General features: G+C 55.5%; 1 protein-coding gene across 1 annotated transcript; it reads right to left on the reverse strand.

The window, feature by feature from the left end:
• Positions 1-4,915: 4,915 nt before the first annotated feature.
• Positions 4,916-23,235, reverse strand: SYNGR3 (synaptogyrin 3). The gene is made up of 4 exons (XM_035563478.1): positions 23,137-23,235; positions 12,415-12,655; positions 7,481-7,623; positions 4,916-5,484 (listed from the first exon to the last, which is right to left on the reverse strand). The coding sequence occupies exons 1-4, from the start codon at positions 23,233-23,235 to the stop codon at positions 5,275-5,277; spliced, it is 693 nt and encodes a 230-aa protein (XP_035419371.1). The 3' UTR covers positions 4,916-5,274.
• Positions 23,236-24,247: the final 1,012 nt, after the last annotated feature.

Raw genomic sequence — 24,247 nt, forward strand, 5'->3', positions numbered from 1 at the left:
GGCCGCTTCTTTTCATTTTAAACTCTTTATTGAAAATAAGTTGCAGTTGGTACACAGACACTGAAAATACATAATCACAGATTGTTCTCTCAAAAGATATTTTTTTATATATTTATATATATACAAAAGTTGTAAACATTTTTAACTTATTTTCATACACAGTCCACTTTATACTACAATGCAGGTAAGATTAGTGACAACTGCAACTCTTTGAAGCGGTCTGCTTATACGGAGGTATCTGCAAAAAACTGAAATCTGCAAACCACATTTGGTATCAGTTTGTTATTAAAACTTGTAAAGAATCTGAGGTTTAAATGCATATTGCAACAAAATACAGGCAGCTGAACTTGGGTTTCAAGTCGATACAGTGAAGGCCTTTTCTGAGCCTCAGTAGTGGCGGGGAGGGTCTTCTGACACACAGCTTCAAAATGCAATCTAGGGAAGTACTATGAATAAAACAGAGTGGAGCTACATCCATCTGCCGCACTTCAGGAAAACAAGGCGGAAAGGAAGTCTGCAAATATATACAGTAGCTTTTATAGAGAGAAATACTGATTCCACATAAGTAATGATGTGATTTTTCTAATGAATAGACAATGACCGCAGTTGGTTTAATTCTGTTTAAATGATCTCATAGCTGCAGCAGGCAGAACGAGGAGCCAGCCATACATGCTTGGAGGGGACAGTGCTGGCCGGGGAGAGAGATGGGTGTTGATATAACCCCCAGTAAAGAATGTCTGGGTGATGGAAAAAGCAGAGAAGAAATGCAATAGCTGTTACTTACTGTTGTAGTATGAACTAATTTCCAGTGCTGTTGTGTAGCTACCTGCAATTTGCCTGACAGGAAACTCATCTTACAAAGTGCCTTGGCAAAACAGCAAGTAAAATCCAACTGCTCGCAGACGTGACTTAAACTGCATGAGATTTAGAAGCATGTGGTTGGGGGGAGATGTTTTTGCTAAGTATCAGTTAAGCAAAGCTTCCACCTTCCTAGGAATAGCTTAAAATGTTGGAAACAATTTCCAATTAACATCTTTCTTTCAAATACTCTTAATGTGCTTAAATTATAAGTTCATAAAAACAAAAAAAAACACCTCACGATGTGTTTAACTTCAGCAATGAGAAATATCTGTGTTGTCACAACAGAACCTCCTGGAGCAAGATGACCTTGTAGAGTAAATCTCCAGGAAAGGTACAGGATTGTTCAGATTCTCTTCTTTACACCCAAATTCCGTGCTAACACTGCGTAGAAGCTTTTGGCACGCTAGCCTGAGAGCAGCACAGTCCTGCCCTCTGCAAGCTTGAGTTAGCTGCTGGGCTTCTGGAGATCTCTAGAACAGAGAATATATTAAACAGCTTGCAGGAACAGCATGAGGGTAGCAGCTGGCATGGCACGAATTCACAGCAAAATTCAGGCATGCTTTTAAGACTTGGTGTGGATAGATACGAGGAAAGCAGCTACTGTCTACCACAGTGAATCCACAGGGAGAAAAAGCAGGTGAAAGAAGTATGAAGACTGATGTTAAGAATACTGAAACCTCAAAGGAGATACTACAGGCGTTACACCGAGGGATCTAGTAATTCTCTAACCATGAGCCCATAAGGTTATATTTAGTTACAGTCCGTACCTGCACACACTGGTCTGCCTGACAAGTCACTGACACGCTATGTGCTACGACAGTTAATAACGGTACCACGAACACAGCGAACGGCTAGCGGGAACACTGCGGGGTCTCACAAAGAGCTTGGAAACAGGATTTGGTACAACTGGTAGGCATGTGTCAACACTGGCCAGGGAAGGGCTGGTGCCTCACGCTTCCTTTAATTAAGCATGCTTTAATTCAGCAGGGCCCTGTGGGCTACCATGCTGTCACTGGGGGGCAGGGAGTTACACAAGAGTTCATCAACAGTCTTGCCAACAAAGCAGAAAATGGTTTCTCTTTCAAGGTGGGTAAATGCTGTTTCCAAGGCATGTGTGTCTTAGGTGTCGCAGTGCCACGTTAATTACATTTTTTTCCCATGCTGTCTGGCTGACGCAGCCTGAGGGGCGACTGTTCGTGAGTGAACTCGTCACTGTTGCCTGGAAAAAATACATCAATTGTGGGACGCCTGCCCGACTTTCTGCCCGCCCTTCTGCCATGGAAGCAGGGCAGCGCCCACCCTGCGGCTGCAGGAGAGCTGCTGGCTCCTTCCCAGCGGCACCACGCGGGAGGCAAGTGAAGGTTTCTCGAGGTGGCGTTGGTGCGGCTGGACCACGGATGTAATTCCCAGCTCCAGTTCAAGCGAGGAGCCATCTGCTCTGCCTCATCCCTGCCAGGAACCTTCCCAGGTGCCCAAACCTCTTCCTCCTCTCCTCCGAGCAAAGCACATCCAGGGCCTTGCACACTCAGAGCGCCAGGTGCCATTTACTAACGAATTTCGGGGAGCAATGACTGTAAAAAGAAGCTGACCTTGAGAGGAACAACCGTGCCTGGCCCAGGGATGGAGTCGCAGTTGTGCTGTTGTGGTACCCATGGCACAGCTGCTGCTCTTAGGTCAGTGGCGGCGTGGCTGTGCGTGGCTGTGCGTGGGTGTGCGTGGGTGTGCGTGGGTGTGCGTGGGTGTGCGCAGCCATCCTGTGTCCCGCTGCCACTGGGTGGAAGGGGGGGAGGGGGGTGGAAAGGAAAGAAATGCAATGTAGGCCTGGGGTGCATACATTCAGATGTTGTAATATTCAGCACGTTTACACCACTGATCAGGACACTTCTCGCAGTCAGACAGAACTTTAGTTCTTTACGGTTACAAGGAAACTCTGGAACAGTTAAATAGTTAGAAAAAATACAATGTACCGAACAAACATTATCTCACATACAATCAATTTAAACATTTAAATTGATTATAATTTTGCTAAAATATTAACACAAGTACTGTTTGTGCTGCTAAAATTTCAGTGTTCCCTCTAAGGAAAATATTGCTACAGTTCTACTGTACCCTGTATTAAAATCTTTTGCCTTTTTTTTTTCAGCAAGACTGGCTCTAGAAAAATCGCAGGGGTCGTATAATGAATTTAGGCTTATACTGTACTGGTGTTTGGATGTCCCTGGTCTACTTAATGCACGGCTTTCTCCCTGCCTGACTGGCACAGGCCAAGTGCAGATGCCCCTAGGTCACCCTTCTTGCATCAGCTGGGCAGGAGACACTCACGTCAGGCAGTGTGCCATCCTCCTGCTCTCTGCCCTGGCTCCCTCGCTGCTGAGGGCAGCTCTGCAGGCAGCAGGCGAAGCTCTTTACAACACCTTAGAGTTAAAAAGTGGGTGCAAAGGTGCGGGCAGGGAGATGCGCAGCCTCTGGTGCTGTCATCGTAGAGAAAAGCCACGGTGGAAACCGCTGTGGGCTGCCAGGTCCCCGTGTCACTACGCACAGGGGGTGGCTCTGCGGGAGAAGTGTCTGAGCTGGGAGGTGCTGGGTGAGAACAGCCCGCACGGCTGCGCAGCGCTGGGTGCTGCCCGGCGAGCGTGAAGGTCCGGGTCCAGTAATGCCAGCATTCACTTCAAATGCACGTTAATCTGACCTAACTAGCAGGGGATTCAAGTTACGCGTTTTGTCACTGATAATGACTGCCTGTGATGAGGTTTGCTGCTTATTAATTAAAGCATTTATTTGCAATTTTGCAGCAGAAATGAGCTGTGTTAATGATGATGACAAAAAACTGCTGGATTTTATTTATTTTTTTTTTTGCTACAAGAACAGCTGTGGCAGTCCCTTAACTATTGCTTGTCAGGCGGTCAGAAGGCAACACACGACTTCTGCCAGCATAAACCAGCAAGGCAAAACCTCCCTCCCCAGCAGCCAGGCACTGCGAGCCAGGGGAGCCGGGGCTGCCGAGGACAGAGCCTCCACCGAGGCGGTCGGGAATCCGCCCCTCCGCAACGCCGCTTCAATCTTAGCAGCAAACAGCTCAGCTCACTGCCCCCTGCACCCAGATGCCTGAAAGCCATCAGGTTGCTGACGAGGATCTACTGGATTTTTCGTATTTCCTTGGTTTAGCCAAGGCTGTAATTCTGCAGCTGGAAACCAAAACTCAGCCTCTGTCCTGGGCATTTTTTCATGAGCTGCATCCTGCCGCTATGTGCAAACATGGGCTGCGTGCGCCCCCGGGATGGACTTCAGAGCCTACGGGGGCTTTTCAGTGCTCCCTTTGAATTCCGCATTGCTGGAGCCCGCAGTGCCAAACACACATTCACACCTGAGGTTTTTGCTGCAGATTACGACAGATGGTGGTTGCTCCCTGTATAAAAATACACGTTATATGCTGCTTCCTAATTGACTTAGACTTTGAGTCACTGAGACACCCACACCTTTTGTGATGGCAACTCTGAGTTTGAGAGTGAGTAAGTGTTCAGTATTGCCAATCAGTAACTACTTGTAAATTTGCAAACTTTAACAACCCCCAATGAAGAAGTGGAACTGTAACGCCATATTTTCCACTGGTAAAAGCCTATTTCTAATTAGCAGACAACTATTGCTGAACTGTTTTCCAAAGCAAGTTTCAAACAGCAACTTTTCGTGCCCTCAACCAGACCCGTGCTGAAGCACAGAAGCCGTTTGGATAACCAACATAAACCCCAAACCTCTGTGCCTCCACCCCCCGTGCTGCTTGCATCCTAAACTATGTTTGAAACACCTGTTTGGTTGTCGTGGTTGGTTTTTGTACAGTAAATATATACAAAGAAAAGTTAACACAGACACTGCTTATGTCTTTGTAAATTTGGCACTTTCCTTGGACTCTGCTTTTACGCTGTACACAAAAACTCTGCAGCAGCTCCCAGCAGCGGGACCAGCCCGGGGCCGGCCGCCCCAGCGCTCGCTGCAACGAGACCAGTTCTGTGTTAGCTCTGGAAGAACGAGATAAATATCAATTCATCAGCTACTGTGTTTTCTAACAGGAGAAGGTATTGTTGGCATTCCTAGGCACTCACTGGAACCTGGCGCCCATAGCCTGCTGTTAAAACAAGCCTCAGAGAAGGTACTTATTTGTCTTTTGCCACCTGTGGTAGCGACCTTCCTGCCTTCTGACTTAGAGGGAACACTGCTTTTATAAAACCCTTGGACAGGTAAGACAAGAACCAATACCACTGTACAGAATTCACTGCACAACTAGCTAATAGTAAGGAACCCAGCACTGACTTGCCACATTAAGGAAATGGTACTGAATACATTTGCAATCAACCGGTTAACTGTACTGCACCATAGGACGTGCTCTATTTGTACACGGCCGCGTGGCACCCTCGTCCCTCAGTATGCTGGCACTTGGTAACCTTTCGGGTTGGCGTCTGAGGTCTCGGTGAACGGGGGGCTCTGGTAGGTCTCTGTGCTCTCGATGCCGCTGCCGGTGGGGTACCCAGGGTACGAGGCGTTGGGGTCAGCCGTGAACTGGTCGGTGGCAAAGAGCGACATGTCAGTCCCCAGGCGGTATCTCTGCAGCGCCTTCACCGCCAGCGCGACCTGCCGAGGGATGGAGAGGATTGGGGTGAGCGCAGCGCCGCGGCCAGGGCACCTCTTTCCCCGGCACACAGCCCTCCGGCCCCCCGCTGTTGGGTCCCGGGCCAAGGAAATAGGTCAGTCCTGCAGAGACTCCCTCGCCCTCTCCCAGGTTGCAAGTATTCAGGTCGCAAATCGTGGGAAATGCAAGCGGCAGAGCTGCGAGAGCACCGCGTTGCTTTTATTTCAGGAGGTTTCATTAACAAGTCAATTAGTTTATAAATGACAGACTCGGGGAAAAAAAAAACTGCTTGCACGAACCAGGAACGGTTCCCAACCACCGCAAATGCTGCCGGTGGCCGTGCACCACACATGGATCGGGCAGAGCACCTGAGTTTGTAACCCCTATCAGGGCCAGGAGCCCTGGGGAGCGGAGCAGGAGCTCACCGGGCACGTGGAGGGGCTGCTGCAGGTGGGGACCGGTGTCCCCCAGCCCTCCCTGCTGCTGGTGGGTGGGAGCAGCCCGGGAGCAGCCCTCGCTGCCAGCCCCGAGCCTGTTGGGGCAGCGGATGGCTGCTGTGGGATGGGGGCAGTGGATGGATGCTGTGGGACGGGGGCAGCACATGGATGCAGTGGGACGGGGGCAGCGGATGGATGCAGTGGGACGGGGGCAGCACATGGATGCAGTGGGACGGGGGCAGCGGATGGATGCAGTGGGACGGGCAGGGTGGCTCGCCCGGCTCCCTTGGCAGAGGCTGTGCTGAGCAGGCAGTGCGGCAACACAGCGATCGGATCTGCCCGTGGAGAAGAGCTGCAGAGGAGCTGGGATTAAAGGAGATATATTTGGGTAATAACAGAGTGGGGAGCCGTAAAACTGGCGAGTAACTGGAAGCAGGCTGCTGCTGCTGGAAAGGCTCAGGCAGGCTCTTGCTCCAGTTCTTTTAAGGCACTATGGAATCAGCGCACATCTCGCGTGCTCTCTGCCTGCAAACAGCCTGAGCGGGGGTGGAAATGACCCAGGGTTACCCCTGCTCCTCCACACATGGCTGTCTGGCAAGCACGGGTTATTTTCCCTGGCCCCAGCCCCAGCTCCACAGGCAGGTGCTGAGCCCAAGAGGCGCAGGCACTGCGGGCACAGGCACAGCTGGCAGCTGCAGGTAAGGGACCCCGTGGGGTGCTGCGGTGCTTTACACCCTCTGGCAGACGTCCCTCTAGCTCCCATGGCTGTTGGTACAGCCACAGGACGCACAGAGCCTGAAAGGGAGTGCACAGGGGGTCCCGGCAGTCCCCAGCCCAGCACTCACTCCTCCCGGGGAGGGCAGAGGAGCACCCAGCCTGGCTTCCCCCGGGGCTGAGCTGCTGAGCCTGCGAGCTGCCCAAATCCCCCGCAATCCCGTGGGTCAGGCTCATTGTGGCAAACCTCTCCTGGGGACTCATTTGCTTCAAACCACGGTCAGAACAAGGCCCTGGGGGGGTCTACCAAGGCCCTGAAATGAGGGCAGCTCGTGGCCAGCAACGTGTTTTCGATGGAAATGCAACTTTCCAGCGGCAGGAGAAGGGGAAGTTTGGAATTCCCCGGGGAGAGGGGAACAGAGCTGGTGCTTCCCGGGTAAGGAACCACAAGTTTCACCTTTCTGCAGAGGGGCAGGGGGGAGGGACTGCAGGTTACTTCCACACTGGCCCACCAGGATTCACTTCTCCAAACCGTGCCCCAAATTCCTCCTTCCAGCTCAGCGCTGAGCCCATAGAAGGTTTCATTTCTCCTCTTCCCAGATGAGCTCTGAGTCGGGTCATTTCTTCTGCAAACATTAAGTTTGTGCCATGGTGAATATTCACCGGCACAACGCCCAGCTGCGGTGACTGGTGTCTGCCCAGCATGGGGCTCAGACCCTGGCGGTGACAGCGGGAGGCAGTGCTCACGAGATGATGCCCTGGGTGCTGCACTGCCATGCTGCACCTCTGGATAAAGAGCAGCAGGTCCCAGGATAGGATTCGTGACAAGTCCAGAAGCTGAACTCACCCAGACAACGATGGAGAAGAAGGAAAAGGCGATTGCTGCCCGGGCAGCATCTGCTCCTTGCAAAGCCCCTTTGCTCATTTTCGTCCGTTGCCACTGGTTTGCTAGGAAGCAGAAGGCTACAAACCACAGGAAGGACAAGAAACCTAAAAGAGAACAGAGCTGGTCAGTGCTGTTACTGCCCACAGTAAGGGCAAGGACCTCTGCTGCCAGACCCCAGTGATGTCTGCTGACGACCAAACACTGCCACCCAGATTTTCAAGTAGTGACAGCGATCTTGGGTGCCTTGGCCTGTGGAGTGGCCCAAAGAGATCTGTTTTAGAAGAGGCTGATTTACAACCACCAGAAAAAAAACAGGGCTGGAGGGGTGGCCCTGCAGCCCTGGCATGGCAGGAGCCTCCGAGCCGTGGAGGCGCACGGGTGTCAGGCAGGAGGCAGCTCTGCTCTTCGCTGCTGCCCTCCGCTGACTGTGCTCCTGCTTCCAGCCCTGCTGGGCTCGGGGGGATTGAGCAAAAACGCTCCGTTGATTATTTCTTACTGGAACCAAGGCTGGCTGAGCAAGATAGGGCTGCAGCTCCCCTAATTCAATCACCAGCCAACAGCAGTGCCTGATGCCAAGGAGCTCACAACAGTCACAAAGCAAGCCATAAGCACACTGTACCAAGCAGCAATGCTTTCCAGTGCTGGAAGGAGGAGCTGCAAAACCTGGAGCCTTTCATGACGCTGTTTTAAGGGCCTCCAGCTTTCCTGAGCGCCCCTAGCACAAAGCTCATCCCATGTGCCGATTCTGGGTGGCAGCACAGGCAGGCATCTGGGCCCCGGCAGGCAGGATGCTGAGCTACCACGCGTCTTCCCAAGGATTATCGACACATCAGTATGAGCAGCCGCACCGCCGGTCCCGTGGGGCAGCCGACTGCAAAGCACAGTCTGGCTGCAGGGGGAGGAAAGGAGCTTCCTTTATTCCCCTTCATCTTGCCAGTTGTTTTTAAGAATGATAAAAAATGCATGCACATATCCAAATACGTTGCAAGATTTACAGGGCTTAGCGTATACATTGCCTTGTAGTCAGAATTTGCTCCTAACTGGTTTAGGAGAACACAGCCCTTGTTTCCTTCTCTTACACCATTGGACCTGGGGCTTCCTGACCAGCTCTGGCCAGCCCGGCCCTGCTTGAGACGCTGATCTGCCCTCACAGCAACAAAACCCTCCAGCCAGGATCATACATGCCTTCCTTTTCCAAGTCACAGACTAACAAAACAGCCTCTTTTTGCAGAACGTGGCTAACGTCTGCTACCCCAGATCTCTGCGGACACATTTTCAGATTCAGGATGATCCCCTAGTCCTCAGCGACAAATGGGACCTCTGGGGCTTGTTCTCCAAAGACCATCCTCAGCACCATGCATGCTTTCGAGTTCTCCAGGTCTGTTATAATCGGGCTTTACCAGCAGTTGGCACCCATTAAGGAATCAGATCCTCCCCAAAACGTGGACACGGGAAGATTCATGCCTGAGATACGGCCTGGGACACAGACAGGGTGGCCAGTATGTGGTGAGCAGGGTGGCCCCAGCAGGTCCCAGTGCAGGAGACAGCGTCCCGCAGGGGGCTGCCACAGCTCTCCAGCCTCGCGGTGTCAGGGGAGCAAAGGCCAGGCTGGGCCAGAAGGACCCGGCGGGCACGGTATGGCCCTCGAAGGCCCCTCGGAGGGCTGACACAGCCTGCGTGAGCCCAGCCTTCCCAGGGGCTCCGGGAAACGCTGGTTTCAGTTCTGTACCAGCACCATTTCCATTTGTGATCACGTTCACCCTCTGCTAGCACTCCTGTGAGATGAGACTTTGCTCCCAACACCCTGAATCACGTGCCGGGACCACAGCTGCTCCCGAGAGGCATCGGGCTGCCCTTGTGCTGCTGCTCTGCTCCTGGTGGTGCTGGCCGGGACTGCCACTGTCCCACGACTTCCATGGTCACATCCCGCAGAGGGGCCAGGCAGCTCCCACAGCTCGGTGGCACCCAGACCCAGCCCCGGCGTAATCGCAGGACCGGGTGGAAGTGGGTGTTTGGAAATTTACAACCCTGAGAAGGAAGGGGGCTGAGCTGGCAGGGGGTTGTTGTGCACTGGTCCTGACTCCCGGGGGACCCATGCACCGGAGGAGCTCTGCACCCTCCCGAGTGCTGGGGGGAAGGAGAATACCAGGAGGAAGTGCAGGAGCCAGCAGATAATTGTAGTTTTAGGCTCTGCAGACAACAGAGTGCAAACACCAGGAAAGATACGTTACAGCCATAATTACAGCCTGGTTCCAAGCAAGCGCACGTCTACAGGAGCAGCTGGAAGAGCAGCTGGAAGAGAAAGTCCCAAATACCACTTGCACAGCGCCGTGGCCGTGGCAGTCCTGCCCGTGCCCAGTGCTCCCTTCCAGCGGGCTCCAGGGGCTGCAGCAGCCGCAGCTCCCCGCGCCCCGTCAGGGAACCCCACTGCAGGGACAGCCCCGTAACTCGGGCACCTTGTAACGTTAACGTTCCTTGCACAGCCAGGGAGGAGCAGCACAGCTGTCGGGGTGATCCCTCCAATCTAGCACTGATCCGACACACAAGCCCTCTTTCCCTCCAGCGAAATAAAGCTGTGGGGTCGCACTGTGAGTAACTCCCCCATGGCCTGCACAGGCAGCAGCTGCCATGTAACAGCCAGCAGCAGGCACCGGGGCGATCCAGGCGAAGGGACAAGGACTTTCTTTTCTCATCCCGCCCACTCACTGCCTGATCTGCAATGTTCCTTCTCACCCCAGCATGCTCCTCACCCTCTTATTTCCCAAATGTATTCTCAGCTTTTATATTAAAGAGTGCAGTAATGCAGAGGTCACGTGCGGGGAGGATGGAACAGTGGCAAGGACGTAAGAGGAAATCAAGAGGTAGGGAGGAAGAAAAGGAAACGGACAACCTAAGAGAGTCCCACAAGGTCTCTAGAGATTAACACAGAGATAGTTAATGCAAATTACTCTCAGACTTTGCACTCCGAGCTGCACAGATTGGCTCTGAGGACGCCGAACCCAGCAGTTGGATGCCCTGGGTGCTGGGAGCAGCGCAGGTGGGCACAACGGCTGCAACCCCTGCGACCGTGCGGGCACCACGTGCCAGCACAGCTCCGCACTCCATCTCTGCCGCAAGATCTGCTTCTGGAAGCAACCACCTGCCTGGCATCTCTGGGCGAGTGGGTGTTCAGGCTACAGCAGTAAGGAAGGTTGGGGACAGCCATCGTTTTAGAAAAGTGAAGGCACGGAAATAGGAATGGGATAAAATGCAGCAGGCATGACTCCACCCTGACATCTCCCAGCGGAAGCACCCACAGCAGGAGGGTGTTTTGCACGCCGAGCACTGTGTGTGCTGACAGCTGGCATCGCTGCTTGACTCACGGCCTGATTTGGGAGCTTAGCTGGGGAGGGGAAGGGGCGGACTGGCCGACCCAGCAGGGCGCTGCCGCTCCCAGACCCCTCCCAATGGCACAACCTGCATGTAAATGGGTGTTGTGCCAGCAAGGAAGTGATTTACCCGTTTTTTACCAAGAAGCCTACAGAGGGAAAGGCCCAAGGGAGGAGGAAGGACACACGCAGCTGACATGATGCACCCAGAGCATGCACACTGACCCCTGGTCCCAGCAAAAAAAAAGTCACCGCTGGCAGCACAGCTGCGTTTGGAGGCTGTGGACGGGGTTGACTTACCAGGACAGACCCCTGGTGCAACACTGCAGCCAAGAGCAGAGCAATGCCTGAGGGACAGAAGCTCTGTAGGGCAGAAACCCGTCTTCTGCAGCTTCCTGCTGAGCCCATGAACACACACACAGCGTGTGGCAAGTGCAAAAGAGGAATGAGGCAGAGACTGAACCGGTACCATTTCACACGTGCCTTGCAGGGGAGAGTGCAGCTCTTACAAGGTGAAAGGCAGGGGAGGATCACAGCCACACACCAAGACACGCACAGCCCGGCAGAAGATGGATGGGGATGTTCCCCTCCCATTCGAATTGAAGGGTTGCAGGCACCGAGCCCCACGGAAGGGGCTGTAAATATCACCTAACAAGGGCTGGCTGCTGGAGCTCTAACACCACGGCAATCAGCTTTCCAGCAAGGAGAGGACATCCTTAACAACAGGCAAGAGCAGGGAGGCAATGATGGATGTTTCCACCTGGGACCAGAGAGCCATCAGCTCTGCTCGCGCTGGATAAATCACCTTCAGACTTCGCTAACACGAGAGCCTGGAAATCGAGAACATCAGCTGCAAACTCAGCCAGAAAACTCCCAGAGCAGCCAAGCGGAGGATGGCCTCTCCTGGCACAACACATCCCGCCTGCTCGTGTTCACACAGCTGAGCCCCAGGCCAAGGGGCTCAGGACAGCCCAGAAGATCTGTGGCAGTCCTCGGAGACCGAGCGCCACCTGCAAGCCCCAGTCCTGGAGGCAGCGAGGGACTGCGATGGTATCTCAGCTCCTGCTGTAGAAGCACGCTTCTGCTTTGTTCAGAAACACACGCACAGAGTGAAAACAGACCCAGATGTAGCTTGTGAAACAACAGTTGTTTGAGCCAGAAACAGGAGACGTGGGAGGGGAAAATGCCCCGTCTGGTCTCTGGGATGTGACCACCAAGCTTTGCTTCTCCGGGTGGCCTCGCAGATCCCAGCTCAGCAAACGTCTCCGGCTGCAGAAGCAACACGGATGAGTGGGACCCTCCCGACCCCAAGGCACCACACACGGCTTCCTCACTGCTGCCCCTGAGCTCACCGCTTTGGGACAGCCCTTCTGCCACTTCTCCCCTCCCCGACTAAGACACACGAGTCGTGCCACGCCACGGGAGGAGAAGAGGGTTCAGGTGCGGAGCTGCAGGGCACAGCGACGACCCCGCACACCCCACGGAGCCGGCACTGTCCTGCTGAGCACAGCACAGCCAGGGTGGTACCTGAAAAGCCGAGGTCCAGCAGGACGGCCCGCTTGCGGTCCTTCACGCTGCTGATCTGCTGGAACTGGAGGTCCACAACAAAGAAGAAGATGCAGCCAAAGAAGGAAATGATGCCAATGGCGATGCCGTAACTGCAGGCACTCTCGTTCTCATTGAAGATGCAGAGCAGCTCGGGGGACTGGCTGTCCTTGTTCACATAGCACTCGTTCACAATGGAGCCAAACACCACGATGGAGAAGATCTGTGGAACGAAGGGGAAAAATGCAACTTCAGCTCTTTACATTTAACTGTTTTCCAACAGCACCGTAATTGGATTCGGTCCTGCGTTTGACTCCATGGCAACATGGCATTTGTTAGGCAGATCAGAGAATCACAGACCAGCCTGGGTGGGAAGGGACCTTACGGACCACCTGCGTCCCCCACCAGACCACGTTCCTACTCGCAGCTTCTTGGTGGCCCTAAGCAAGGTGCTGGTGGACGGCACCTTGGTCTTCCACTGCTGCCGGCCTGTTTGCCTTTCAGTGGCTTGGCTGGCAGTGTATTTTAAGAGATGCTATTCTCCAGACAGGCTGGGGAAGAAAAAATAAACAGATTGGCCAGGCAGGTCTCTGCACAGGCTTTCTGCTTGTGCTGCTCTGCGCTGTCAGGCTGTGCTCAATAAAGCCCCTTGTGTAACTGCGGAGCGGAGAGAAATGAAGTTACAGAGGATAATTGAGCTGCTGAGCAGGCTGGCCCTGGGAAGGACTGAGCGCCTGCTGGAGGGGCAGGGCAGCATGGGGGCACGGGGAGCAGCTCGGGGATATGGGGAGCAGCTCTGGGGCATGTGGAGTAGCTTGGGGGCATGGGGAGCAGCTCACCTGGCTGCTGCAGGAAGGAGGAAGAGGCTGCAGCAACGCTGCCATGCAAACAACGGGGCAATCTTATGCACGGCTTAGCAGGGTCTGAAGGCTGCAGCGCCTGCACCCATTATCCAGTGACCCAGTTCCAGCCTTGCGAAGGACAGCAGGGAAGAGGGCTTGCTGGTGGCTGCCCCAGTCCTGCCACTCGCCGCTGGGACCTGTGGCAGAGCCAGGAGCGGGGCCGTGGGCTGATGTTGCTGTCCTGGGCCCCTGGAGCAGATCTGCTCCCAGCCAGGGCTGCAGAGCCGCTGCTCACAGGGGTGGGGAGAAGCAGCTGCCCCGAGGCGGCCCCGAGCCCAGCACCCAGCGGGCTGTCTCACGTCCCAGCTGCAGGAAGGAGCGGGGCCGCAGCACAGTGTCAATTAACACCATCCACAGTGCTGCACGCTCAGGTAATTCCCTGATCCCTCCCAAACCAAAGGCAGCCAGCAGAACCCCGGGACCAGCCGCATTACAATTCGCTCTGGAGCCTGCTCTGGCACAGCCTAGGAAGCGCTGCGCTGCTGTTTTGCTTGCTGGGCTCAGAGCAAGGCAGGCAGCGAGACCTGCAGACGCCTTTGCATCACGCTGTGCATCTCTGATCTTGTCACTTGCCGCCAGCACCAGCCCACGGGATCCCTGCATGCCTCCAAACCCTGCCGGCTCACAGGACACAGCCACGTCTGCAGGCAGAGAGACCGCGCGCTCCTCCGGCGAGCCCACCGGCAGCAGGTAGGGTCCTGGGGCACAGCACAGCTCCTGGTCTGGCAGCCCCACTGCTTCTTTGCAGTAACAGCACAGTCCCGAGTGCACGAGACCGAGACAGGCAGCAGACAGTGGCAGCAGCTGCACAGCCACCTGATAACCTGCAGCCTGTGGCCCTTGCAAAGTCATTCTGCGTGCCTGACGCCCCACCGAACAGCCACCCCCGCTCCCAGCGGGTAGTGGTAGCAAAGCTGGGGTGGACGGGAGCAGAATGGAGTACAAGGAAACCCTTCAGAAAGCTCCCAGCACACCTTAGCGTAATGCTGTGACATACATTTTCTCCCAAGCACCGGCCAGATGTCTCACACCTGACTGCCCTGAAGCATTTCATCCAGACAGCCCTTCTTCCCTCTCCTCTACTTCCTTCCAGGGCTTGGGTGAAGCTGGGACAGAGGCTGTTCTCACTGAAGCTACTTACAAATGCAAGAGTCTCATTAGCAAACCTGCCTTAGACCATCTCCACCAACTCTCCCCCAGACCGGAGGGGACAACAAGGCAGCAGATCTACAAGAGAATGCATTACTAAGGTATGAGGGATTGGTGCGGGGTATTTTCTTTCTCTGTAGGGTGTCATCTGAAATAAACGATGAGCAGAAGCAGCAGAAATAGTCTCTGGAGAACATCCTCTCCTAGGTGCATGAGAGCTCCTGCAAGCAGCCGCCCCAGCACCCCAAGCCCGGGATGTGGCCACCAGCCTCTCAGGCTGATCTCTGCAGGCACAGGACAGGGCAGGTTCTCTCTGCACTGTGCTCACCCCCACTCCAAAACCCACCATCAGGACAACCGAGGGCAGAGCTCACCTTCGAACCCTGTTAGCCAGGAGCTCAGTTAGTGACGGCAGACTCCTGCTGCACCTAAAAACCAGGCTAGCCCCCTGCTGGGCCACGCTGGGTGCTGGGGATGCTCTGAGAGCTGCCTGCTCGTTCAGCCGGCGGCCCTGCGCTACCCCAACACGCAGCACCCAGCCCCGAGACCCCACGTGGCACCGCTGCAGGGAAACACCCAGCCAGGCTCCCCCAAATGCTCTGTAGCTGCAAGGAAATGAGCCGTCGGTCCCACCACGGGGTGTGAGACGGGGCAGCGCTCACCCTGAACACCCCACACTGCTGGAGGTGTGCAGGTTTCCAAGAGCTCATCTGCAAAATGCAGGTGCAACTTTTCATCTACTCCGAGGCATTAATATGGGATATAAAGATAAACCCAGACGTCCTTCTGAGCATTCCCCCACTCTTCAAATATAACCAGTGTCCAGGGTCCTTTCCCTTATCCAGCCGTGAGCTCTGTGCTAACCTGCGTCACCGCCTGCATTTGCCCTGTTCCTCGCTAGCGCTGCACTTAACGGAGCTCGGCTGTCTCACCGCGACGGGCACATCATCATGCAAAGAACAAGAGGGCCGCATTGTAAGAAAGAAACAACAACAAACAGTAATAATAATTTTCCCAGCGCTTTGGCAGCAGCTGTAATATCAGCAGTTGTAAAAATCTGTTCATAAATAATGCAAAATTGTTATTTACCATCAGAAATAGCAGCAGCATTTATAAAACAGGCCCTGGAAGAAATAATGTGATTCTGGAAAACATGAATAATTGAGAACCTCTGATTCCACTGGATTATTTCTCTGGCAGGCCAGTGAACTCGTACTCAGCTTCTCAGATAAGTGTTTTACTTAGTCCTCCCAGGATTAACAGTCCTCCCCGGACTACTTCTTCTTGCTTTCCGACGCCTCCCAGGGGCTCACCGCCTGGGTGGGTGAGGCAGAGGGGCCGTGCCTGCCCGCGGTGCTGGTGCTGCCTGCACAGCCCTGGTGTGCTGGGCGAGGAGAAGGCAAATCCCGCGCTGCGGCACAGTAAGAGTAAGATTACGGCCGGGACGCAGGTTTGTACCTGGCTCTGTCAAAGGACGACGCGCAGAGAGCACCGAGGAGCAGCAAAAAGCCAAAAGGCGCCTGGGGTGCGCGTGGCACTCCTGGGACTGCCGCAAGCGTGATGGTTACCAGAGACGGTAAGAGCAGACGTTTTGCTTAGCTCAGTGCAAAGAAACACGTCCTCCTTGCAGCTGGGTGATGCTCAGCCCAGCATCAGGGAAGGGGCTGAAGGGGCTGAAGCTCCAGCAGCCCCGGCCAGCCGAGGGGCTTGCAGGGACACGATGGCGAGAGCAGCTCGTGAGGCAGGCAAGCCCACGGCGCCCACGGGACATGCAGCCCTTCTCGGGAGGCCAAAATAGTAACGGATTTCAAGTGCACGCATTTGATAGATGCACTCAAAACATCAGCGCTGGCTGAAATAGTCCTGTCAAAACATGCTCTTCAGTGAAAACAAGTCTTCCCGTGTTTTTCTCTCCCCTTCCCCCCGTGATTGAAATTTTATAGCTTTTCTTGGAAAAACAACTGGTGCTGGTAAAACATCTTAATGACAATAGATTTGGTGTTGTTTTTCTATGTGTAGGTTAAAAAAGGAGTTTCGAGGAAATGTGGGTAGGTGGGAGAAAATGAAACCCCTGCGAATTTTCTGAAGATCACAAAAAACAAGTGTCATTTCCCAACTACCTCTGCAAACCTCATTTGCTCAAGCCCACAACCAGTTCATCAGAGACCTGGGAGAGAAAAGACACGGTCAGCCTTTCCACAGCGAGTGCGATTTTGCGGGTCTGAGCAGGGAGGCAGGATCCCAGCTCTCCAGAGGCACCGTGCACCTCCCACATCTCAGCTGGACCCCAGCCCCTGTGCCCAGGGGGTGCCAGCGACCAGGCAGAGCAGCACCCACAGCACGGGGGCATGGGCTGCACAAACCCACGCACCCCAAGCCCGGCCCCCTTTCCACATCTCCCACATTTTACAAAGCTCCCGAGCCTTCACCTGAGCCACTCCACTGTCCAGCTGAACAACAAAGAGCAGCAAATTTGGCTCCCGCTGAGTGAACCGGTGCAAAACCCAGGAGAAGGCTGGATACCTCCAGCCACCCCTGCGTGCAAGTCTCCCCCCCAGAGCTTCCAGGTAACCGTGCTTTCGGCTGGGGATCTCGTTGGTTTCGATATCCAAAGCGCTGGACCCAGATGCACATCACGTCTGCTTTCCTGGCTCACCTGCCCACCTCCCTTTTTCCCCACTCACCCTACCAGCGCCCGCTTCGTCCTCGCTGGCAGCTGCTGCCGAGTGCAGGGGCTGGTGACCGATGCTCGGTGCCAGTGGTGGACGCCCCCGCGGGGGCTCTGGGGCAGGGAGGTGACCGTGCACAGCTAGCTGGCAGCGGGCAGCACGGACACTCGGACAGCCCGGCAGCAGCAGACCAAATGACACCTCACTCTTTCCCCAAAAGAAGGAAAGGAAGAGCCTGAGAGGGCAGGAGGAAGCTTGCTCGTCTGTGCCATGCTCTGGCCAGCCCCACAGCCGCTGCCAGGGAGCTGGGGCTGCAGCACCAGCCCCACAGCAGGCACCAGTGGCACCATTTCAGGTGTGCATGAAGCTGAGACCCACGGTTGCCTTGCTTGCACCAGAATTTTGCCGTCTGGAAGCGAGTGGCTGGCCAGGCTGCCCTGGCTCGGTTCTGTCATTGTGCTTTGCAGATCCGCATCCCCTCCCAGGGCTTGAGGCTGCTGGACCGCAGGACCTGCACACCCTTCTTCCAGGTTGCTTTTAGCCTTCTGTCACCCAGGCACCTAAAATGTGCTTAAGGAGACCTGACAATCTGAGCACAGTCATCGCAAGGAAAACTGAAAGCCTAAAAACCACGAGAGCACAAGCTGAAAAAGCTTCAGTGTGCGAGCTGTCAGCCATTTTAAGGTGAGATGTTTCCACTGCTGAGGCACTGCGCTTCGATTTGGGTCCTATAAAAAACATTACCAGAAGGTGTGGGGTTGTAGGAGACTGTAAAACCTTGCCTTGATTACACACGCAAGCAACTGCTAATGTCAACATCCAGGAAATGTAATGCATGAGGAAAAATAATCCACCCCTCATTTGCTCTGCTGTAGCTCTCTATCGATGGTGCTAGGCACAACCCAAACGGACAGAGAGCCAGCACCAGCCTCTGGGTGATCCTTCCCCACACAAAGAGCTCCAGGGAGAAGCAGATGCCATGCGCTGGCCTCCTGCAGCCCCTCTCCACTCCTCGAACCCCCAGCCAGCGAGCAAGGAGGGAGAGCTGACAAGAAGGGAAACCAGCTACGGTCACACCAGCACAGTCCAAATCCTGCCCAGCTCTGAGCATTTTCATAAGCCTTGGTTAAGCCTCTGCCTGGTATTACACACGTACCGTGCCCAGATACTCCGCTTAGAGATGGGCTGTGCCCTTGGGAGAGTGTCAGGTGCCTTCAGCACCCCCCAAGCTCAAATTCTGGGGGAACCAGGTCCTGTGTCCCCCGCCGGTTTATCTTTACAGTTGTCAGTCCCAGGGAAGTTTCCAGCACAGATCTGTGTAATTCATTGCAGAGTGTGAAGACCAAGAGCTGCTGTTAGCACCGCCAGAGCTCCCCCAAGGACCAGGGATATGACCACAAAGCAAAGGCCTGACGCAGTTTCTGGCACAGGACCGGATAGTGTGACGCTGACCCTAATAGGTTTATGGACGTGTCTGACGGGCTAATCAGCCTGTGAAGGATGCGTATTGATGACCACATGACCGATTTTTACTGAATTACTTTCTGTAATGTGGCAAAAGACGCTGGCTGAAACACAGTGTCCATTCAAAGTACCTAACCTAGTGATGCCATCTGAGCAGACATCAAACCGACAGCATTTTGAACCAGTGGTAACAGGAAAATGGCAATTTAGTAGCATTTTAAGCTCAGTTGTGGTGAAACTTCTGTATAATTCCATTAACAAAAATGTTAATTTTAAGTTCTGCCTTTAATCTACAGCCCACGGAAAGAGAGAATTAAGGCAGAAATCTGGTGACTTTGCTGAAAAGCAGCCACGCCCAGACCAAACCCAGAGCAGCTAAGATCACAAAATGACTCTTAGCATCGCCGCGGGCTCCCTAAGAGCCGGCCCGGCCCTGCATCTCTTCTCGAAAAGCCACGAGGCCTCAAGTGTCTGAACCCCTGAAGGCGTGGGAGCTATCCAGAGCATGCAGCACTGGGAACACTTGGTGTTCCTTGCCGATGTCCCTCGGGAAGTTCTCAGCCCTGCTCGGTACAACAAGCAGCCCCTCCACCTGCCTCAGCAGCACGCTTGGAACAGGCAAGGTACCAGAAAGGGAGCTTCACAACTCCACAGTGGTGTACGTGGGCTGTGTGTGGGAGCAGAGCAACCCAAAGGGGGCACCCCACCACCTCCTCCTCAGCCACCGAACCACCACCCGACACGTCCCTTGCCAAAGTCACAACTCAGCAAAGCGCCTCTGCCTTGCTGAAAGGCAATGATTTGCCCTATTACAGGCTAAGACCCAGACCTGTGCAGAGCCAAGCCCAAGAAGACCTTCCTGGATCTGAGCAGAAGTAACCTCTGGTCCTGAGAGCCAGCTGTCTCATACCAAAGGGCACGGGGATTTCCACCCTGCTGCTACGCCCGTGCCAGGTGATCAGGTTTGGCTGCCGTAGTTCAGTCTCCTAATAAAGGTTTCACCCTTAAAAGCATAAGACTAACACAAGGAAAAGCCAACAAACGCTGTGCCCGATGAGATAAAATACTGCACAGGAAAAGCTCTCAATGTACGGGTGATGAACTAGAAATTCATTCAACTTTAAGAAACGAAAGAAAAAGGCCCCACCGGACAATGCAAGGCAGCTGCCAGCCCAAACCACTCTGATTCTGCGAATTCCCCTTAAAAGCTGAGTGACCGCTAAGAAGTATAGATAGCAATGGTAGTTACAGAGAAGGGAACTCATGATTCCGCAGGCATCCTCAGTGAATATCGCGTTTGTTTTGCTGTGCAAAAAATGTCTAAAAAGGAAACCACAAGAGTGATCACATCTTCATCTGACAAACTGCATCAGACAGAGGGGGAAGAGATGAATGAGGAACTGTTAAATGGTTCTTTCCAGCCCATGCCAGGAGAGTTTTGTTTTTTTTTTTTTCTTCAGATATTCAAAATTACTATATATGTCATGGAAAGGTTGCTAGATGAGGCACAATCAGGAATCCCCTTTCACCAAAACTTAATTTTGGGGATTTCTAAACCAAAGTCTCTGCTCACCCCCGAGTCCCTCCGTTGTTTGCCAGCACGAGGGCTGAACCTGCAGCCCCAAAGCAACTGCTGGAGTCACGAAATGGAGCTGGGTCCCCGTCGGGGAAACCCCACCGATGGCCATCAGCTGGATGGGCACCAGGTGTGAAGGCTGGCCCCAGCCAGGGGCTCTCCTTCGCCCACATCGCCACCCACACCAGCGCATCCCAAAGGAGCCGAGGCAGCTCCCTCCTCCTCGCTCCAAAGGAACGTCCTACGAGGCAGCTAGGGTCAAGTCTCCAAGGTTTGGTCCAACGACACGGGTTAAACACACTTGAAAAACTGCAACAGCAAACAACAGGAAGGGGAATCATACGAAAAAACCTGCCCCAACACCTACATTCAGTCCGGCCTCAGCCAAGGGGCTTCTGAAGAACCCCAGAGGCTGCAGTTGTGAGCACAGGCAGCTCGCCTTCCCCGCGGCTGCAAGACCGGCGAGGTTTCTGTTTGTTCTGCAGATAAAGGAGCATCACGGCCGCAGTGGGGCCGTGCCACCCATCCTGGCCGCAGCGGGGTGTGATAAGCAGCCGGCAGCCCCTGCTGTGTGCCGCCACGCTCCCCAGCCCAGCAAGGAGGAGTTTTGGGGCAGAACAGAAAGGCAGTGAGGTCTCACAGACCGACATGGCTTTGTAGTGTTTCGGCTGCCACCTGTCCAAGCTCTCCATCTTAAAACGGGCCGTGGGTTTGAGCTGGCACAAGCAGCAAAGCAAAAAGAGTCTGGGCACACTTAGCTTTACAAAGCAAGAAATAATGAGAGCCACGCAAACAGGAGGGCTGGAAACCGGCACTGAGCTCACAGCTCGTGCCGACCAACATCCCTGCTGGGCTGGGAAGGAGCCATAAACGCTGAGCTGGTTTATGACAGGTTGCAGCCTACAACAGCCAAGCCAAGGCCAGCCAGGGACTCCAGATCCTCACGCTGGACCAGTGAGGGAGAAGGGTCCCTGACAGATCTGCCAACAAATGTGAGACCCGGGAAATGTGGTCTGAATGGCTTTTAATGTGAGCTTCCTGGGCCTGAGGCACAATCCACTGAAAAGACCAAAAAAAATCCCTGTGAGCTCAGTGGGCTTTGGAGATGACTGAATGCCACAAACTGCCCGGGTATAGTCCCAGGAACGTGACGTTCATCCAAGCCAACGGGCCCTTCCCTGCCCAGAGGTGATGCACTTCTGTAGTCGTAAGCACTCGCTTTTCTCAGCTTCCTTTTGAACCAAGACCTATGAAACGAATGACTTCTCTACTGAGTAAACCAGCCAGCAAATCCATGCGTGAATATTTTCTAAGCTGGGCTTTTCAGCTCACCTCCCACATTCTGTTCCTGTTTCCCAGCAGGGTCCGATCCCCCCTGTACAAGGGTGGTGAGCTCCCTGGGTGAGTGGTGGCAGCTTTTTTTCAAGAGGAACCAAACTCACCATCTGTTGGTCAACAATTTAGCTGGCCATGCCCCAAACCGACACCGTTGCCAACGCTTTGCCACGCAGAGGATCCCAGTGGATCCCAACCAAGTTTTCCAGACCAAAGTGACACTTTCAGGAAACACCCGCCACCGTGTGCCACCCAAACCCTGTGCCAAGCATCGCATCTGTCCCATGCCTGGGAACTCCAGATCCACAACCGACCTCCACCTTCCTCCAGCAATGGAGCCCTTCTGCAAGCTGGCTCTGATCCAGCAAAACAGTTAAGCGTGTGGTTTAACTTTCAGCATGTGATTGCAGCTGGAATTGCTCATGTGCTTCAAGGTAAGCACATGCTTCCATGTTGTGCTGCTCGGGGCCTTGGCCAGAGGCACCCCAGGGAGTCCCAAACACGCCCGTTGTATGGGCTGGAGGATGGCAGCCGGGGGGGCAGCACCTCCCCTCACACCTTTCCTTTGCTCACTGTACACATTTGGCACTGCTGAAGGTGACACAGAGCCAGCGGGCGAGGGCCTCCGTGCATGAGCATGGACGAGCCTCCAGGGGCTCTGCTCTCCCCCAGCCTCCAAGCACCAGAGCCAGGAGCTGGCCGTGGCAAGGGCTGGGCAGAGCCTCCCCACTGGGGCTTTTGGGAAGGGGCAGGCATTGCAGAGCCCGCTGGCCGTGTACACTTGCAGATTGTAGCAGGTAAAAGCCAGGCATTGCAGGGAGGCGGATCAGGGCTGCTGTTAACCCCCAGCAGCCTGGCAGCACAGCTCCCGCGAGCTCCCATGCGCAGCTTTCCGGGTTGCTTATTCATGGAGCATCAACGGGCAGAGCCTTCGCTGGGCGGCTGCACGGCTTATCCCACCTCCTGCCTCCCTGCTGTGCGGTACAACACACGCATGGGAAACAGCCAAAAAATGTGACATCCTACAAGAACAGGGGCAGCTGGGCAAGGCTGGCTGTAGGATTTCTTCTCTCACACACACGCATGCATGCACAGAGCGAGGAAGGAAGGAAAATGTCCTCTGCTTCCTGATTTACACCCCGTTCTGTAGGCTTTGCTCAAGCACCAGCGACAAAACCGTTGAGGAGCTGTGGCAGCGCCCACCCGCTGTGCCCTGCCCTGCTCCCGAGGAGCATCCCGCAGCCCCCCGTGGGCGCTGGCCAGCCCCACGCCGCATGTGGCTGCCCCTCGCATGAGGGTGCACGGTGCCTGCTCGCTGGGCACAACGGGCACAGCTCAGCACCCGGCGGCTGCGTGCTGCAAGGGGCCACACTCTGCAAGGGGCTGCGTGCTGCGAGGGGCTGCGAGGTGCAAGAAGGGGCTGCGAGGTGCAAGAAGGGGCTGCGAGGTGCAAGAAGGGGCCACACTCTGCAAGGGGCTGCGTGCTGCGAGGGGCTGCGAGGTGCAAGAAGGGGCTGCGAGGTGCAAGAAGGGGCTGCGAGGTGCAAGGTGCCGCCCGGTGCGCGGTGCCAGCCGGTGCGGAGCCGCGGCGCGCTGCCCCCCGCCTTACCCAGGCCGTCACGCGGAGGATGGTCTGCGGCTGCTTGAGGAAATCCAGGGGGTCGATGGCGCCCCCCGCCCGGCCGGCTCCGAAGGAGGCTCCCTCCATCTTCCCCCGCCGCCCGCTCCGCTCCGAGCCGCTCCGAGCCGAGCCGCGCGCGCCCCGCGCCGGCCGCGCGCCTGCCCGCCCCCCGCGCGCCTCCCGCGTGGGCTCGGCCGCGGCGCCGCGCGCGGGCAGCGGGAGGGCCCGGCCCGGCCCACGGGGGGAGCCGGCGGGCGGAGGCACGGGGAGATGCACCCAGCACGGGCTGCGGCCGGGCACCCCCAAGGGAGGTGGTCGGGGGCACTGTGAGATGGCCGCGGGCACCGGGAGGTGGCCACGGGCAGCAGGAGGTGGTCAAGGGCAGCAGGCAATGGCCACGGGCACCAGGCAACGGCCACGAGCACTGTGACATGGCCAAGGGCACCGGGAGGTGGCCACGGGCAGCAGGAGGTGGTCACGGGCGCCGTGTGATGGCCACGGGCACTGTGCAATAGCCAAGGGCACCGAGGGATGGCCACGGGCAGCGTGCTGCGGCCGTGACACTGTGTGATGGCCACAGGCACCATGCAGTGGCCACGGGCACCATGAGGTGGCCACAGGCATGGTGCAATGGCTGTGGGCACCATGAGGTGGCCACAGACACCATGAGGTGGGCAGGGACACCGTGCAGTGGCCACGGGCACCGTGCAATGGCCATGGGCACCATGAGGTGGCCACGGACACCGTGAGATGGTCAGGGACACCATGTGGCAACCAGGGACACATTGCGATGGCTATGGGTGCCATGCAATGCCAGGAACACCGTGCTGCAGCCGTGACACTGTGCTACAGCTGGGGACACCATGCTGGGGCGACGGTCGCTGTGCTATGGCCGTGCACGTGCTGTATCTGAGGGAGGTGTGCTGCTGCTGGAGTCGCCGTGATGCAGCTGTGGTCTCTGTGCTGTGGCTGATGTCACCTCGCTGCACCCAGGGACAGCTTGCTGCAGCCACCACACGGCCGCCAGGACACCCCACCACAGCCAGTGTCACCGTGCAGCAGCAAGGGACACCTGTGCCGCAGCCCCAAGCAGGAGCAC

The sequence above is a fragment of the Cygnus atratus genome, chromosome 15 (assembly GCF_013377495.2).
Source record: "Cygnus atratus isolate AKBS03 ecotype Queensland, Australia chromosome 15, CAtr_DNAZoo_HiC_assembly, whole genome shotgun sequence".
NCBI lineage: Eukaryota > Metazoa > Chordata > Aves > Anseriformes > Anatidae > Cygnus > Cygnus atratus.

Excerpts from the sequence above, each read along its gene's own strand:
- SYNGR3 (XM_035563478.1), bottom strand. The coding sequence starts at position 23,235 with ATGGAGGGAGCCTCCTTCGGAGCCGGCCGGGCGGGGGGCGCCATCGAC. Across the intron at positions 12,656-23,136 it reads TCCTCCGCGTGACGGCCTGG|ATCTTCTCCATCGTGGTGTT; the intron begins GTAAGGCGGGGG and ends TTCGTTCCACAG. Across the intron at positions 5,485-7,480 it reads TCTTCTCCATCGTTGTCTGG|GTCGCGCTGGCGGTGAAGGC; the intron begins GTGAGTTCAGCT and ends ATCCCTCGGCAG.